Here is a 19,188-nt window from a genome sequence, read left to right as displayed (position 1 = left end):
GTGTGCACGTGTGCATGTGTCCGCGAATGTGCGTGCATGTGTGTGCCTGTACGAGTGTGCATATGTGGAGCTGAGCGCCTGCGTGTCTGTGTGGGCGCGCGCTTTGGGGTCGTGCAGTCTGTGATGAGGGTATTCCCAGGCAAAGGAAGGCTGCTGGGGGCCGGTTCCTGCTCCTCCTCGGTGCCTTCCCACTCACAGGGAACCAGAACTCTGCCGCGCGTGCAGCTAGACGCTTCCTGCTGAGTGTTGGCTCCGCGTCGTGGAGGTGCAGGTAAAGGCCATGCCCCTAAACGCGGCTTTGGGGCGGTCGCATTCCCGCGCCTTACTAGGACAACCGCCCAGGGGCGACCTCGGGCGGCAGGCGGGGCGAGGCCGGCGGCAAGCCGTCCCGGGATCCCCGGCCTGTCCCTTTAACCCCGCCGCCGGGCGGGAGCACGTGAGCGGGGCTTCGGGTGGCACCCGGGCGCCGCCGCCGCCGAGGCAGTTGTATTTCGAACGCTGCCTCTGGCCCGCGGCCAGGCGCCTTGGCTCGGCGGTCCGCCTGGCCTCCCTCCTCCTCATACTTTTCCTCCTGCGCAGCCCCCTCCCCTTTATCCGCCCACGATTAGAGGTGGGCACTCCCCCCCCCAACCCAGCCGCCCCCTCCCCAAGCACACACACACACACTCTTCCCACTTGAATCCTGGGGCAGGAACTCAGAAAACTTCCAGCCCGGGAAGAGCGCGCTTGGTGCAGGACGCAGGAGCGAGCGGCCCGTCCCCCTCCGACTCTCCCGTGCCGCTGCCGCCTGCTCCCGCCACCCGAGGAGGCGCGGTGCCACCCACTGCTCCGTCCTTTTGCCTGCGCCCTGTGCCCGACCCGAACCCGGCAGAATCTCCCCATCCTCCTCCTGCTTTCTGACTGCCCAAGGCGCGATTGGTTTTCTCTCTCTCTTTCTCTTTCTTGCTCTGGGAGCGCGGAGCGGGGGGGAAGAGGAGGAGGAATTCTTTCCCCGCCTAACATTTCAAGGGACACAATCCACTCCAAGTCTCTTCCATTTCCAAGCCGCTTCCGAAGTGCTACCGGTGACCGCAACTCCTGATCCCAAACCGAGAGGGGAGCCTCCCAGCTTCAAACCCTCTTTTCCCTTTCCTTCGCTCTCCTCCTCCTCCTCTCGCTACCTCCACCTCCACCTCCACCTCCGGCACCCACCCACCGCGGCCGCCGCCACCAGCAGCGCCTCCTTCTCCTCCTCCTCCTCCCCTCTTCTCTCTTTTTGGCAGCCGCTGGACGTCCGGTGTTGATGGTGGCAGCGGCGGCAGCCTGAGCAGCAGCAGCCCTCGCAGCACGCCAGCTCCTCGCCCACCCTGTCTCATCCTCCAGCCCTACCGCCCGATCTCCCGAAAGGTGCCCGGCACATTCGGGGCGGCGGCGGCGAAGCGGCGGCGGCGGCAGCGGTAGCGGCGGCGGGAGGCAGGATGAGCGCACGCGGTGAAGGCGCCGGGCAGCCGTCCACTTCAGCCCAGGGACAACCTGCCGCCCCGGCGCCTCAGAAGAGAGGACGCGGCCGACCCAGGAAGCAGCAGCAAGTCAGTACGCGGGCAGGGTTGGGGGCAGCAGCCCACCTCCGCTCCCTGGGCCAGGGCCCCGCGACGCGCGGCGACCGGAGCGCGGGAGTCCGGTGGCGGCGGCGGCGGTGGCGGTCGCGGCGCGCTGCCGGCCGGCGGTGGGGGCGGGCTGCGGAGTCCTCCGCGCTAGTGCGCGGCTGAGCCCCCGGGCGCCCGCGCTCCTCGGGGCGGGGAGGTGGGGAACAGCGGTAGGCGGCGGGAGGTGGGGTCGGGCGCAGCGCGTCCTCGGAGTTTCGCTATTGTGCATGGCCCCGAGTGGCGCGATGTCTCCGCGTGACGAAGCGGCCGGGCTCCGGCAACTCAGGGCTCGCTGGGCACTTTCCGAGCCGCTTTATACAACTGCCCGGCGGGAAGGAGGTGCGGGGGGGTGGTGGTGCGGGGGCGCAGGGGTGCTCCGGCGGGTCGGGGTTGGAGGGGCTGAAGTCCTGGGGGCCGGAGGCTGTGTCTCCCGCCAACCGGGGCTGCTCGCGGGCCGGGGACTGGCGCGCCGCCGCCGCCCCCTTGGCGCCCTCCCCACGTTCTCGGTGGCCCGAGACTCCCTCCCTCCCGACAAAGAACTCGTGGGCCCGCCCGGTCCCTTTAGGGTTCTTTAAATGCGGCGCGGCGGCCGCTCGGCTGTCTGCCGCCTCGGAGGTGTCCCAGAAAAGGGGGTTCGGGGGAGCCTGGGTCCTCACGGGACGGAATTCACCCGTTTGGCCGAGGGCGCGGTGGAAAGTAGTGTCCAAGAGTGTGCATGGTAGCTGGTCACTTTCTCGCCTGGCCCCCGGTCTCCCCCTTTGCCCCTGGATCCCGCGCTCCGAGCTGTAGACTTTAAAAGTACTTCTGGGCGAGCGGCTGGGGGTTGGGAGGGGACGATCGAGGGGCGCCCGGGACCCCGCGGAGTGGAGGGTTTTGTCTGCGGATGCAACCAATTAAGCGTGCAGCAGGCGCTTGCAGAGCTGCGCGCAGCGCCCAGAGCGGGGGGTTTTGTTCGCTGCAATTTCCAAGCCTCGGCAGCCAGGGCTGGAGCGGGACATGTCTATTGAGAACATTTAAACTCCGCTTCCGCGGGCTTTAAAACTTCTCCTGCGTTCCTTAGCCTTAAAGCGCTGCCTTCACCGCAAATAGGCCGATTAGAAAATAATCCCGGAGTCCCAAAAGCTGCCCGAGAGCAAGGTGGGGGGAAATCGAACAATGTTTGCTTGCCAGAGCGTTTTAGAAAAACTGAAAGGGTTGTACCTTTTTTGAAATCATCAAAGGAAACAAGCCAATCTAGAGGGCCCTGAGTTTTCCCGCTCTGCCCAGGCGACACTTTAAACCGCGTTTGGATCCTGTTTTACACCTCCCAGGAAGTCTCTGCCCTTCCCCCCGCCCCCGCTCTTGTTTCCCACCCGCCACCCAGCTCTCTCTAGCTCGATTTGTCCCCCACCTCCAAAAAAGTATGCCAAAGAAATTGCGGTGGGATCTGAAGGTGATTGGAGGTTTTACCTTGGCGTTAAGGCAGAGTTCACAAAGAAAGACAAATGCGTCTCTGGTGTGTTTGCTCCGGATGTGCCCACTGGCTCTAGTGGTCCCACAGAAGCTTGCAGGGAACCTTCCCCAGATTCTCCAAATAGGATGCGGATTTTCATTGAAGACTCATGCGTTTTAAGTTAATTGGTCTTATTTAATCACCGAATCTGAATGAACTGTAAATTTATGATTCACTGCATAAATATTTAGGATCTGAAATATTAATCATCGCATTCTCTTAACCACTTGAGCATTTACTACTTGGCATAGGAACCCTTTAAAGTTTTGTTAAACCTATTGATAGTTTCAATTTCTCCTTCCCAGACACTTCCATTCTCCCTCATTTTTCCCCTCTTCTAGTTCTCTCCGGTCTCCTCCCTCCCTAAGAGTTTTCTCAAAAGCAAGTTTTGGAGGAAAATGTTTATTTTTATCAAAAGACATTTAAATTTAGGCTAAAGAGCATGCCTCCAACTCCAAAAGGAAGTGGAGAACTGAAGCAATTATCTAGATAATTCAAGCAAAACCTCCCACAACAGATTTACCATAATTATTTGGAAATTTTAGGGGGAACGGAGTTATTTTGAGTTGAAGATCTTGGGTAATTGCTCCAGTACTTCTCTCAATGTGTTGAGTCATAACTGACCTACAACGCGGATTACAGAGATGACTAAAAACCATCCTTTCTATAGGGAAGGTTGTTGAAACATTTATGATGTTAGCTTCATCTTTCTGTTGTTGGAAATGCTGGTACAATGGGTTGTAGCATTCCTGTAAAGTATTTATAAGTTGCCAAATACATAACCATTCAAATTTTATTAAACTTGTGTGACTTTCTTTCTAGAACATGCAACCTTGTCAGCCTTTGTTACCTTTTTAGTGATGAAACAGAACACAAGTTTGATATGCAAAATAGAATTTTCTTTTTGAATCCTTGGATTGAAAGTAAACTCAATACCATCATCATTCCATTTATGTTCCTACTGAATGTGTTGCAACAGTCTTTTTGAGCAGCACATGCAGAAACTAACTATAGAGTCAGGGTCAATTTCTTTCAGACATTCTTCCACAACAGCATTTTTTCCCCCCTATACTTAGGAGCCAACCGGTGAGCCCTCTCCTAAGAGACCCAGGGGAAGACCCAAAGGCAGCAAAAACAAGAGTCCCTCCAAAGCAGCTCAAAAGGTGAGATTTCTCAAGTTAAGTCCCCCCCAACTTTCTCCAAGACCACAGGAACTTCCCTGTAATTTCCCCATTCTAGATCCAAACTTAAGGATTTGTCCCAACTGGGTAACCCAAGACTCATTTCCTACCCTTACTATTTCTAAGCAAAATCAGATTTCGAAGCATAACTGCTTAACCTAAAAAGTTTATGAAGATGTTTCCAGTGTTGTTCTTAAATAAACAATCACCAAATAATTTGAAACTCAAAACCGAGGCCGGAGGGTGGGGAGGGGGAGTGGAGAAAGACACAAGATCTGCACCCGTTGTGAAAGAGTTAAAAATAAGTCAGAACTGTAGGATTTGCTTGATGGTGGTGTTTGCAATTTCCTTCAAAACTAATAAAGATTGATTTACTTCCTGCTTATTTACATGATTACTGCAAAACCAAATCCTTCTATAAGGTTAAGTATTTTGCCAAATGATAATTAGAAGTAAATCCAATTATGGGATACTGGAAAAAAAATTTTCATGAATTTTACAGATTTAAATGTGGTGATAAAGTATGCTGTTTGTTTACAGTAAACTCGCAATGTAATATATCATAATCTCTCAAAATGCCTTTCCATCAGGTGATACAGCAGTGCTCTAAATGGAACAATGAGAAGTTTTTTTAAACAAGTATTTGATTCATTTATTGTGTATTTTGGGGCAGGCTAGAACTCAGTCAAGTGTAAGTTCCAGTGTTTTTATTTATAAATTGTAAATTGCAGTTTCACGTAACTTCATGTTGATTGTATTTGAGCTAGCAAAGAGGAAATGTCTCAGGATCAATGCATGTACAAAGAAGCGAAGGTGAATATAAAACTTACTTTTTTTTTTTTAGCTTTATAAAGGAATCAGAAAAAGTGTATTTTATTTGTAGGGTTGTATATTAGTTGAAAACAAAGGCTCAAAATTCAGAAGTACATTTTCCTATACCCTTTTTTTTAGTGGATTTGAGTACATCATGTACAGTATTTGTTAAAAGGGGCCATAAGATCATCTTTGGGGACTAATGTTTGGTGTGGTTTTCTCTGTGACTGTGCACTAACCATGTTAGATGTGATAGTTTTCAGTGTTGTAAACTGCTATAGCAACCAGTGATACATATAAAGTTGTTTAGGGAGTAACTATGAATTCTTGTCTGTTTTATTTTAATAATCTTGAACAGAGCTGAAGGGAAGGAGCAGATTCCTACTGTATTTAATTATAACTGCTTCACAGAGTGAAGATTTAATTGTGACCACATTTAATCCATAAACTTTGAAGTAGCTCTAATTTACCTTGTCGTTTAGAACTGAGAGTATATAATCTGATATTTCTAATATGAGTATTTTCTATTTGTTACATTTTTACCTGGTTTATGAGATTAACCGAAAGGGGCTAATTTAACAAAGGAGTTTTTAAATGTTGTGTAAGTATGGGATTTGCCTAACTTAATTTTACTCTAATGAAATGGCAAAAGAATATCTTAGTAGGTAGCTAACAAACATTGAAACTCTGATGTAATTGCTATGAAAAATGCATCATTACAGCATCTCCCAGGAAGAAATCTGCATATCCTGTCATAAAAAAACTGATTTAAAATTTTAGGCAAAAAAAAGGAAAATGGATCTCATCTTTCACATTTCAGTGTATTACAGTTTTTTTTGAATGATTAAAGAGATGCTTCCATTATCTTCTCTTCATTTTGAAAAGTTTACCACTGACTAACAAAATCTTTATTGACACAAGGGAAGCTGAGACTTGTGTCTAATTTACTACCTAAAGCAAAATAACAAAAAAGTTGGTCTCCTCCCAAGTAAATTTGATTTATTTTTAGTTGTTTTAGTAATAGGCCTTTACAGAGGATTCTACTAGGCTGCTCATCTTTCTGGTAATTCTTCATGTGTATGTATACATTATTACAACTTCCAAAACAGAAATAGATTTTCTATTTCTATATCTTCCATTCATCCAGACAAAATTATTTCACACACTTCTGTTCTAAAAGTCCCTTCTAATAAAAATGAACAAATATATTTGCCCATAACACTGTTCTATTTCTTCAGTTTTATAAATTACGCTTCATTTGGAGAAGATAATACTTTGCAAAAGAATGAATGACATTGATGAATTGTTCATGGCGTGTGTAAACTTAAGGTATTTTCACTTTCCAATTGGTGTTTATTGAGTTTGCTTCTACCCTATGTAAACATGATTATCAAACAAATTTGTTTATCAAACACATATTGTACTCTGACAAAACGTGTTTGTTAGGATTTTGAGATGCAGTCTTTTTCAGAAAAAGTTCTATTGTTCATAACATGTAAGATAATCATACCCTGCTAGAGTGACCAGAGTAGATATGAGAAGTCTCCTATGATTAATAAATTGGGTATTCTTGTTCAAACTGAGATTCATCAAAATGAAAAACTACAAAACAAAACTGGTAAGTATATAGGAGAACAGAACTCGAAAATTAGAAGAGATGCAACATATACTGAAATCCTGATGATATTGTGTGTTTAAAATTTCTTGCTGCTGGGGTTTCTTTACTTACAAAGTTTGTGTTTGGACTCAGTCACTGGCCTTGGGGCATTTGAAAACAAAACTGCTTTTTGGAAAGTTAGCAATGTGAAACTTGACAGTACACACTGAGTGTTGCAAGACCAAGTGGACAACTACTCAATTAGTAAGCACTTGAATTTCAGGCACTATTCACTATGAAATTGATTTGGGTGATATATAAAACATTTATAAAAGCACAATTTGTTCTGCTTGGAACTTTTGGAAGACAAGGTAATGATTCTTTAATCTACTTAACGCTCCATCAGGACAGATTCCCATGGATGGGTAGCAATTTTAGCCATTCCTGAGAAGTCCTATCTGAGGGCTCAAAATTTGTCCCAGAACCAGCTTCATATTGGTATCTTAATAAAAGAAATTAGAAGTTAATGTTTTCCTGAATAAATAATTTATTGGGGTGTGTGTGTGTGTGTGTGTGTGTGTGTGTGTGCGCATGTGCGTCTTGTCCTTGTAGTTTGTGTTTTAGTTTAGAGATATACCTGTGACCAGTTGTCTCTCAATTTCTTGTTTTGTTTTGTTTCCCTCTCATGTTTGTGCTGGATGGAAATCCTTTATATTTTTGCATTTTGCCTGTTTAGAGGAGAGAAAGATATAATCTCTTTTGTGTTTAGGGTTTTTGCTGTGGCTTTGTAATCATGAGAGAATACTGGAGGGGCTCTCACTCATTCTCCAGTTTTTAAGGTCAAAGTCAAGTTCATCTGTAAGCCTCAAGGCAGTTCTCATTTAGGTACTTTGAGGACAAAAAATGTTTTTTTCTGAGACTGAATTACATTTTAATAGAAGGAAATGGCATATAAAAAGATCTCAGGTGTGAGACAGCCCTACTTCATAGTGTCATAGGTTTGTTTGAGCTTCCTTTTTTTTTAAAGATTATTTATTTATTTATTTGACAGGCAGAGATCACAAGTAGGCAGAGAGGCAGGCAGAGAGGGGGAGGGGGAAGCAGACTCCCCGCTGAGCAGAGAGCTGGATGCAGGGCTCCATTCCAGGACCCTGAGATCTTGACCTGAGCCCAAGGCAGAGGCTTAACCTACTGAGCCACCCAGGCACCCCTGAACTTCCTTTTGACTCGAGGTTGAATAACCAGAGCTAGAGAGCAAGGTGCAGAATGAAAATATCTAGGTAATGTATGTAGACTTCAAGTAATGTGCTCGAGTAAACATTCTATCTCTATCTTCCATTTGCTTGTACAAAAAAGGTCTGGTGTTGATTAGACCCTATAACGGCAGATTTGTGCTTTTTTCTAACTGCATTCTTAGAAATGTGGTTGATTTTTCATAAATAATTACTAACACCAAGCACAGGTATTTTATGATGAGAGAATGTAGGCTTTATTCATCATTTCAGAGAAATGTTAGAGCATGGATGTTGAGTGAGGACAAGACTTTTTAAGAATTTAATAGGCCCAACTGAAGAGAGTAACCGAAGGCATCATTGTTAGGTAAGTCACGGAAGGATGGGTGTTGGAAATTGTCATACAATTCCAGCCTATGGTTTCTGTGTGAGTAGTAGGATTTTGTTTGATTCCTGTGTGTTTGAATGTTAATTTCCACTGGCATTCAGGGCCCTTTCTGAGTTAGACACATGTATCCAGATGGGTGGAATTAAATAAAACCCAAGTGTTGTCTCCATTATCTTGATATTTTATGCAGATTTACCTAAGCAATTGACTCTTTTTCTTTTATTTCCACTTCACTTGCCAGGGAGGACCAAACCTTAATGCATCAGTTAATTCTACCTGGCAAAGCCTTTGACCCATCACAGATTATGATCCAAATATGGGCAATTCAAAAACATTTGGATTCTTTCACGAAGTAACTTTACTTCAAGGCACCCATAGTTCTAATTTTCTGGAAGCTCTAATTTTCTGGAACCGAACTCACCATCCAGAGCTCCTGGTTGCTTTGACTGACCCACAACCCTGGCCTATTTTTATCTCAAAGTCGCGACTAACAACTCTGCTATGGAGGTAGAACATACCAGGCTGGCATTCAATCGTGTTTTAGTTCTTTCTTGAGAGTATCAATTAGATGGAGGCTGAAGAGCTTTTTATGTATGTTAAGCCATTCCAGCCTATCCTGTCAGCTCACCCTCTGTGGTTTTCAGAGCTCACCTTGGAACCACTTAGCTTGGCACAAGGGTACAAGAATGAATTTCAGTATCCTAGATCCTAAAACTTCCAGTTATGAATTTTTGTTCTACTCAGGAAAAACAGGTTGAAAAGTGATTCTAGTTTAGGCTAGGGCTTTGTTCTCTGTTGTTTTAAGACACTGAGCAGTTTTGAATGGCATCTTCTGATTGATTTCTAGAGGAATAGTACAGTCAGAGTCTTTTCTTCAGGGTGATATAGGGGGCACTTTGCTCAGAAGGTAACCCCTGTGAACTCCTGTATCATAGCTATTGATTGTTCTGATCACAAAAAAGGTAGCGTGATGGTTGATAGGAGGAAAGTCTTAAACTTTGAAAATAGCTCTTCCTGTCATTTTGGCCTTGGCTTTAAGTTAATGTTTGCATAGGTGAAGACAGGCATGTGTAAATAATGACATGAGAGTTGACAATAAGAGCTTCCTTGGGTTAAACTAGCATGAACTACAATGGACGATAGAATTCAGTTATATGGAGTGACTTGCAACTTCTCTTGAAGAGGGAAAATGGTTGCACTTAACATTGAGAACCCCACAGAGCTGGATTATCAATCAAGTAAAATGAGAAATACCCAGTGCTTAGCCTGATCGATGATTCCAGTTGGTTTTGATGCTAGTGCACATTGATTTGCTCTGTTTATCTGTTTAAAAGGACAGCTGAAAGAAATAAAATGTGACTTTCTAGACATTGAATAGTTCGCTCCATATGCTCTTGTCTACAGGTCTTAATCTTAAAAACATATCTGTAAAGATACCTGAAAACAAAACAAGGTACTCTGCCCAGATATTTTCTAGCTTTCCCACCCCGCTACCCCCCATCTGTGTGCTGAGGCACTGATTGATTTAGGGTGAGGGAGTTAAGGTTTTCATGCATTATCACAGTACATATAAAATGTGATGAGAGCATTAAAGTAACAAAAATTAATAGCTATCTAAATCTGACCAAGAAGTCAGAATTGGATAATTTTTTTTGGTTTCCAATCTCAGCAATTCTCCATGTCTTTATAGGAAACTTGGAAATGTTTTACTTTTAACGACTCATTTGATTTTCATCCTAGAAGTTTTTCTTGTCTCTCTCTTTTTTTTTGAATCTGCCCTTGGCTCTTTTACTTTCTATGAAATATCTCCCAGAAGAACAGACCCTTTATTGCCTTGAAATCACACTGGGTCTCAGCTTCACTACTTATGAACGTGGGCAGTTGGCTTGATCTCACATTTTGTGACACTGAGCATGTAATTGCTGTCCTATTTAAGTAAGAGAATGCTCAGAAAAATCGCTCAAAAATTGGGAGGTATTCTTTTTTTTTTAATTTATTTATTTGAAGGAGGTATTCTTTTTATGGGTAACATTTTAAAATATGGAGGGAGAGAAGAAATTACACTTGAGTACCCACCATGCCCTGGGAACTTTTCTCAGTCACTTTATGCAAGTATTAACTCCTCAGTCCTCTGACGTAGGTATTATGGTCTTCATTTCACAGATGAGAAAACTGATTTCAAGATGTAAACTGTGACTCATGTCTCATGTTCAGCGCTAGAAAATGGTGGCCCATAGCCTTGAATTCAAATCTCACTCTAAATCTTAGGACCTTCCCACTACTATATGCTGTCTGATGTTTTGTAAAATATTTGCTACAATGTAGGTTATATTCTCTCCAGTAACCTGAGAGGTATGTTAGAAGTTAGGTTTCAAGAAACCCTTTGGAGAGAAGTTCTCTATAGGCTCTTAAAGGGACTCGAAATGGGTGCCTCTTGCAGCTGATACCCCCAGACTTCTGGGCCCCAGAACCCACAGGGCTATGTCTTCGGAGATCAGAACCCATCCAGTTTTTTTATTTGTTCAGTGAGGGGTCTAGACAAAATGCTTGCTAAAGCTCCTGCCAAGCTGTAGAATTCTGATGGCAAGAAGGAAATAAGACACATGCGATATAAACACCAGTGTTTCTCTTTCCTTCCTTCTTCATTCAATAAGAGTGTGAGCACATCTTATGTACCACGTGCTAATGTAGACATTGTTTCCAACCTTAAGAGTTACATTTGTTAAATGCATTTCCTTTTTCAATCAATTGTGTGTATGTGTGTCTCTCTGTGTGTGTGTATGTGGAGTACACGTAAGAGCCTGAAGTACCAGACTTCTTAGAAAGAGGAAAAATTACATTTCCCACTTAACATTCTTCCCAACCCTCATGAACTTGCTTCTAACCATATTATACAATTAAACATAACAGTTCTGAATCTAAAACTTTTTTAAAGGCAAAACGTGAATATAAGCAAAGAATAAGTAACACTTTTAACAAGATACGATGTGATAAATCGTAAAACCGTGTGGCCATAGTCTGAAATTTCAGTTTTTACAAATGCAGGATTCCCAGCCTCTTTTCCCTCCCCCCACCCCTCCACCCCCAGAAACTGTAAATACTGAGAACAAGTTACTGTCTCAATTATACATGGGTTCGTCGTATAGAACCAAATTCCACTCTGGAGAAGGGAAACCAAATATATACTCCCACAGCATTGTATATGTTGATGTATTAGAAGCAAAACGAGCCCCTGAAATGTTTTGTTTTTCTCCTATTGAAAAGTAATATCCTGAAGAGCATTAAACACAGGGGAAAAAAAAAAAAGTTAAAGCCAGTGCTTTCCTCCATATAAAAACCCTGGATCTCTGCTGGTTTACAAACTAAAATCCTAACTTGTTTTGCAGCCTTTGTGAAGTTTGATCAGAATGATTAAATAATGTGGGTTTAAAGAACAATGAAAACCTCCCAGAGCGACACCACACAGCACAGCTAATGTGTTTCTCCTGGATGCAGACTCCGAACAGGGTTTCAGTTTACATGTAACACTGGCCTGGAGACCAAGGAGCGAGTTTGCTTTTAACAAGTCCAAGTGATAATTGTGATATTTTGCCCTTTAGCTAATGGTGCGAATTTTATTTTTGAATGGGCTTTTTGTCAATGAGATGCTCATTTTAAACTCCTCTTATTTGCAGGGCTTTCTCTTGGAGAGATTTGCTTTCTCTGACTTTCAAATGCAGCGAAACCCTTTTAGAAAACAACCTTCTCTGTAGCAGATTTTAGATATGCCCGGATCCCTTAGTGGCCCCTGAAACATAACAACTGGACCGAGGAAGCTGGTGTGGCCCCCTTAGCCTTGGAGGTCAATAGCTGCCTCCTCTTAACCACCCCCTCCCCACCATCCCTGTGCCCATTCAAAAGGATTTCTATCTTCCATGTTTGTGTAATTTACTACTGGATAAACTGCAATCTCACAGTTGATCCCAAGGATTAAATCAGACACTGCTTCTGTATTAGGGAATTTGGTACTCCTAGAACTCACTATGTACTAGCCCAAGGGTTTCTTAAAAGCTTCGTTCGAAAGGTGACAGATGGGTGTAAAGGAATATTAGCATTGACTGAATTCTTGGAGATCGGACTAACTAGAAGGAAAAGTTTCCCTTGAAATGTTCCATCTTGTTGGGGGTAAGGGAGCACTTATTAAGCACCTCATTTATGGTGGGTGCTCATTTATGCCTCCTCCCAGGAGGCATTATCTCCATTTCATACATGAAACCGAATTAAGATTCTCAGGGACCTGCCCAAAGTCATAAAGCTAAAATGACAGAGCCGGGATTTGAGTCCAAGCTTTCCAAAGTAGAGTCTGTGTTTCTCTTTAGACAACTCCCTCTCCCTAAGACAGCATTCAGAAAGACGGTGTGATTCACTGGGCACTCCTGGCTTTCATTTAATTTAATTCATGCCATTACGACTAAAGGTAAGACGAGTGCCACTGACCCCGACAATAAACGATTCTTCTGTGTAGTCCGTTCACAAGTCACAAATGATCCACAATGCCCAAACCTGACCGTTAGGGTGAGCTTCTAAAGGCCACCAGGTTTCCTTCTGTTCAGGGAAATTAGCTGAGTCAGCCCCAACTTTAGTTGACTGAAATATCTCCCGTATGGTAGTGAACGCCATCTGCTAAGGGGAGGTAGTACTATTAGGAGGGGAGGAAGCCAGTCTCTACAGGCCAACAGAACTGGGCTCAAATCCCAGGCTCCCCAGCATGTCTTGTACCGCCTTTGTGTGTGATCTTCCTCAGCTCTCTAAAACTTAGTTGCTCACCTGCAAAATTAGAGAAATTATAATACCTACTGTACAAGGCTGTTGTCAAGATTGAGGATGAAAATAACACATGTGCTCAATAGATGTGAACTAACGGTATTATAATCATACAGAATTTGGGTTAATTCCTACGGCCTGTTGCATAGTAATGCCAGGTCAGGGAGATGCTATTTGTGAGGAATATTGTGGCTTATCTTGTGTCTGTCTGTCTATCTATCTATTATCTATCTCCATCTCTCTTTTTTTTTTAAAAGATTTTATTTATTTATTTGACATAGAGAGATCACAAGTAGATAGAGAGGCAGGCAGAGAGAGAGGGAAGCAGGCTCTGCTCAGCAGAGAGCCTGATGCGGGACTCGATCCCAGGACCCCGAGATCATGACCTGAGCCGAAGGCAGCAGCCTAACCCACTGAGCCACCCCGGCGCCCTATCTCCATCTCTTTTTATAAGGCAGATTGAAAAGAGAAAGAGGAGAATCTCACTTGGCAGTGTAGACAGTTTTAACAGGTAATTTTAGTATCACCGTACCAAAGACCTACCGGCTGCTAACTTAGGTAACAAAAGCACGATGCCAAACAAGTTATGCTGGCCCAGGTTACCTGTATTATTGTGTTTATATAGCCTTGGGGTAATTCTTCTATAGAAGAGTGTGTACTAACTTCTCTTTTTCCTGAAAAGTATAATCATGCGTTTTTATAGGAGACGTATGTTGTGTGTATGTATGTGTGTTTCGGTGTATTTAAGGATTGCAGTAGGGGTCGTAAACATAAGGAAATTACTTTATAGATGATGTTAAAATTTGATTCAAAAGGCAAAAACAACTGGAATACCAGATAAAATCTCTGAAGCAATAAAACAAACTGTGAAGGTAGTTAGAAATACACTCATGTCAGGTCTGTGTTGAGTAGGGACTTAATGGTCATAATACTGCATTTTTATTAATTGCTGTTTTTTGGCACCCCTAGTTTCCATCACAGGGACAAACATGGATGATTTTGCCAACTTTCTCTCTCTCTCACTCTGCTTCAATGAATTGATTGACACGTGACTTTTTGGCAAGGAGCTGCCCCCAAAAAAGTTAACTTTGTAGAAAAATGCAAATGTTTCATTTTATTTGACTCAGAAGCCTATGTATTCTTCCTTACTTTGGAACTACTTTGATTAGCAGTGTAGGTGGAAGTGCTTTGTAAAGCAACAAATCAGTTTTAATTTTTGTAACTTTAGCTGTGATATGGAAAGAAAATCAGTTAAGAGCCATTACTTTTCTAAAATAGTCCTTTATACAATTATGGATATGTGGGAGTATTTTTTTTTTTTTTTTTTTTTTTTTTTTTTACTGTGGATAGAAATAAAAGCGAAATGGCTTATTTAAAGCGTTTTCATGCATTTCAGAGGAGATCATTCCAGGAGAGTGTTTGAGGGTGAGAGATGAGTAGATGTCTGTGCATCATACCATGAAACACTGGGGAAGGAGGAGCTACTCCGACGAGAAGTTGAGCCTTCAAGGAGAACGGGATTGTTAAAGCAATCTCCATACCTCATCGCAAACCAGAACAGTCTTACTTGGAATGTGTCCCTTGGTGCAGCGCTTATAAATAATGTCAGGTAGGAAACAATATGACTTCCTTTTTCATTTTGCAGAAAGCAGAAGCCACTGGAGAAAAACGGCCAAGAGGCAGACCTAGGAAATGGGTGAGTAATCAGATATATTTTCTGGGCTTTTTTTTTTTTTTAAGGTAATGAAAATTTTCTGTTTTTCCATTTTTTAAATGAAGATTACTTTTATTTTCTATCAGTTACATGTATTTCTAACTTCTGATTTCATGGTCTTCGAAAGGGTTAAGGCAAGCACCGAATTATCCTGCCCTTTACCATTAGGCTCCAGGAGTTTACTCACAATGCTGTTCTTTCCTGGGAGTGACTCCTCTTTCTATCTCTTATCAACATGAAAAGAGTCTCCACTCTTCCTTCAAACCCGGGTAACAATGAGATGACTTGTTCCGTGGGTTGAGTAACTAAGGTTAAAGGCTATTATGAAACCTTGGAAGTTGATTAGAAATGGTGATAAAATTCAGATGAAATGTGTATGAGATAACTTTGTAACGTTTTCTTTCTTTCCTTCCTTCCTTTCTTTCTTTCTCTCTCTTTCTTTTTCTTTCTTTGTTGTTTCCTTCATGGCTTTGCTTTGGACACATCTCATTTTCCAGGTGGCTTGTGTTTTTCCTTCTTACAGCAGCTTTTTAGGAAACCAGGTTTTCAGTTTCAGATGTTTGCTTCCCTTAGTGGTCATTCCTGCAGACTGACGTTAATGACTATGGCTTCTAGGCAGGTGCTCTTGATTGACAGGCACACTGATGCTGTGGCTCCTTGAGGCCAGAAATCCAGAGCTCACCAAGGAGCTTCACTCATTTTACCACCTTGTTCCCTTTGTGGCTCTACCACCTACGTTCTTCTGGTCTGTCTGCCCCACTGACAGAGGAGAAAGGCCTTAAAAATGAATAAAGCCATTTCTCAAGAAAGATGAAGACATCCTCTATAGGACATATCCTCTGCCAATGGGACCTTTGGCTTTCCTTTTCTCTCTTACCTGATTTATCCTGCAGGCATCACCTTTTTTTTTTTTTTTTTAAGATTTATTTATTTATTTGACAGAGAGAGAGATATCACAAGTAGGCAGAGAGGCAGGAAGAGAAAGAGGGGGAAGCAGGCTTCCTGCTGAGCAGAGTCTGATGCTGGGCTCGATCCCAGGACACTGGGATCATGACCAGAGTGGAAGGCAGAGGCTTAACCCACTGAACCACCCAGGCGCCCCAGGCTTCATCTTTTTAAAGTGTCTTTGCTGCTCTGCTGTATTATATTTTCCTGTTGGTATGCCATTCCTTTCTCCTCTAGAGTTCTACATCACTTTCTATTTATACTGTGGTATTGCCTTTCATTTAATTTATTCATCTTGTATTTTTTTTTCCTCTGCTCAACATGTGTTGGGATTAGATTTCTTAGCACAAGGAAATGGGGATGATCTTTAGATTAAAAACATCTCAGCGTTGCAATGTAACCTTAAAGTAAGAGCATTTCATTCAACCTTCTGTTCAATAAGTGAATTCTCTCCAGACCTACTCACCAGGCAGTAATCATCTGGACTGCTTGAGATCCTTAGTGTTAGGGAACTCACTACCTCTTAAGGCTGCCTCTTCCTTCTTGGAAAGCTCAGAACTTTAGAAAATTCTTTGTCTGCCTCCCTGCAGCCTCTGTTCACTGTCCCTAATGCCTCCTTCCTGGGAAGATTCAGAGTAATTATTTTCACTTTTACTCATGAGAGTATATTTTCTATAGAAAATGGTTAAGTTCTTGGAAGTCACGAGATTAATGTTGCTAAAATGAAATAAATTGTAAGCAAAGACAATGAAAGTTAGGGGGCGCGGAAGTGTGGCCTCTCTTGTATCCCCCAGCTTCACGGAGAGATTATTGACATATAATGTTGTGTAGACTGAAGGAATACAAAATATTGATTTGATACTTACGTACTGCAAAATGATTACTGCCATAACATTTGTTAAGGTCATCTCACATAGTTACCATTTCCTTTTTTTGGTGGTGAGGCCTTTTCAGATCTACTCTCTTAACAACTTCCAAGCATGTTAACACACTGTTGTTAACTATAATCAGCATGCTAGATCCCCAGACTTGATAACGGAAAATTTGTATCCTTTGACCAACACTTCCTCACTTCCCCACACTCCACTCTTGGCAACCACCATTCTACTCTGTTTCTATAAGTTTAGGTTTTTCACACCCACCTATCTTTATGGCTTTTCTTCCCACCACTCATCTTTACACAGCCAGTGTTTCAGCCAAGGACCTATGTGCTTTTTTTTTTTCCTTAATGGATTTTTTTTTTTTTAAAGATTTTATTTATTTGACAGACAGAGATCACAAGTAGGCAGAGAGGCAGGCAGAGAGAGAGGAGGAAGCGTGCTCCCCGCTGAGCTGAGAGCCTGATGTGGGGTTCGATCCCAGGACCCTGAGATCATGACCTGAGACGAAGGCAGAGGATTTAACCCACGGAGCCACCCAGGTGCCCCTCCTTAATGGATTCTTACTCATTGGCTGGAGATATGGATTCCAGGTATCTGATCTTCATGCTGGATAAGAAGCCCATGAGAGGCATCCACCTGGGAGGCCCTTGCTTTCTCGGAATAACTGGGTCATCCCCATTGATGGTGGTGATTTCTAAATTTTACAGGCTGTGAGAATGGAAAATACTGTATAGTGAGTGAACTGTCACAGCTCCCTGACTCGGTCCCCAAAGAAGAGCTGTTCTACTTAGAAGAGGAAGTAAAAGGAAATTGTGTATTTTTTCTAGACGGTGTGTTTCCTCTTCGCTTGTGTATATTCTGTTGGGTAGAGTCTGCAGCCACTCATGGCCAGACATTCAGTTCAGTGGCATTCTTTGCTGGAAGGCTGGTGCTAAAGAAATAAATTATTGCATTTTCCATAGGAAATGGGCTTGTACTTCATAGTGAGTTCAATTCTTTCCAACAGTGTCATTCACCGATTTCCTTGTATTAGAGATATATTTTTCAACTGACTAGATTTGTTAAGTACATGGCCTCAAAGTCAAATTCCTACCCCTTTATTCTTCTGAGCTGTTTTGTTTTAAAGTTCTTTCACTTTTAAAAAGATGTCCTATAACTCTTACAGTGTCATGTAATAGGCCTGGAAAAAAAAAAGTCTGTCATGGAACCCTCTCATCTGTTGTGACTGGAATTGGTACGTGGTAGGCTACTCAGGAGTTGACTAACTGAAAGTACACATGTAGATGTAGGGCGGAAACTTGCATCAGTCTTGCTTCGTCAAGGGGATGGACCATTGGTCAATCCAGTGAGTATATTAACTGGATTTTGGTTAGGAGTACTTTTGTTCTTTCCTTTATTCTCTTTTGTGTCCTCCCCAGCCTCCTGAGTTTGAGAGTTTTGGGGTCTATTCTTTCAGTGAACTAATCTGGACTTCTGCTTTTTATTTTATTATTATTTTTTTGAAGATTTTTATTTTATTTATTTGACAGAGAGAGATTACAAGTAGGCAGAGAGGCAGGCAGAGAGAGGGGGGAAGCAGGCTCCCCGCTGAGCAGAGAGCCCGATGCGGGGCTCGATCCCAGGACCCCGAGATCATGACCTGAGCTGAAGGCAGAGGCTCCACCCACTGAGCCACCCAGGCTCCCCGACTTATGCTTTTTAAAAATTTTTGGTGTGAAGGAGGCAAGATGTAAAGGCAGGAGAGAGAAGTGGGACCTCCATTTCCTCCTGGTCTCATAGCTGGGAGCTCAGGGTCTGGATCCAGATGGCTTGGGTGCAGATTGTGCCCCATCACTTGACTAACCGTGGAGTCTTGAGCCAATTATGTGACCTTTAAAAGATTCAGTTTCCTTCTCTCTAAAAAGGTGGCAAGAGCAGTACATTTTTCATAGTTGTTAAATAGATACATTTCTCATACATAGAGTTGTTGTGGGGATTAAATAAGATCACGTATGCAAAGGGCTTAATAAAAGGCTTAGCACACACGAATGCCCAAATAATGTTAGACATGACGATTCATTCCTCTCTACATTTTCATGTAGTTACCACCGACAGCCTACACCCTACTTACTTACAGCTATCCGTAGCCACACACAAGGGGCAAGGTGACAGTCAGGCATGAACTAACCAAACACCCTTGGTGGTACCATTATGTCTTTAATGGATCTCAGTTGAGTATCATCAAGCTTAAGAACTGCTTATAAAGGGGCGCCTGGGTGGCTCAGTGGGTTAAAGCCTCTGCCTTCGGCTCAGCTCATGATCCCAGAGTCCTGGGATCGAGCCCCGCATCGGGCTCTCTGCTCTGCAGGGAGCCTGCTTCCTCCTCTCTCTCTGCCTGCCTCTCTGCCTAGTTGTGATTTCTCTCTGTCAAATAAATAAAAAATATTAAAAAAAAAAACCTGCTTATAAATAATCCTGAAGTTAATTTTAAGTCTATTTTCTATTCAGGGGAGAATTGTACGTAGCAGCTTATAAACC

General features: G+C 43.3%; 1 protein-coding gene across 1 annotated transcript in view; it reads left to right on the top strand.

Annotated features, from left to right (window-relative positions):
* The first annotated feature begins 349 nt into the window (after window positions 1–349).
* HMGA2 (high mobility group AT-hook 2) overlaps window positions 350–19,188 on the top strand; it is a 142,188-nt gene continuing 123,349 nt past the window's right edge. The window contains exons 1-3 of the mRNA XM_046010787.1: window positions 350–1,568; window positions 4,194–4,280; window positions 14,777–14,827. Coding sequence (XP_045866743.1) covers window positions 1,458–1,568; window positions 4,194–4,280; window positions 14,777–14,827 — 249 coding nt within the window. The 5' untranslated portion in view covers window positions 350–1,457. The remainder of the gene's footprint in view (window positions 1,569–4,193; window positions 4,281–14,776; window positions 14,828–19,188) is intronic.

The sequence above is a fragment of the Meles meles genome, chromosome 7 (genome assembly GCF_922984935.1).
Source record: "Meles meles chromosome 7, mMelMel3.1 paternal haplotype, whole genome shotgun sequence".
NCBI lineage: Eukaryota > Metazoa > Chordata > Mammalia > Carnivora > Mustelidae > Meles > Meles meles.
This window is presented reverse-complemented; position numbering and strand designations above follow the sequence as displayed.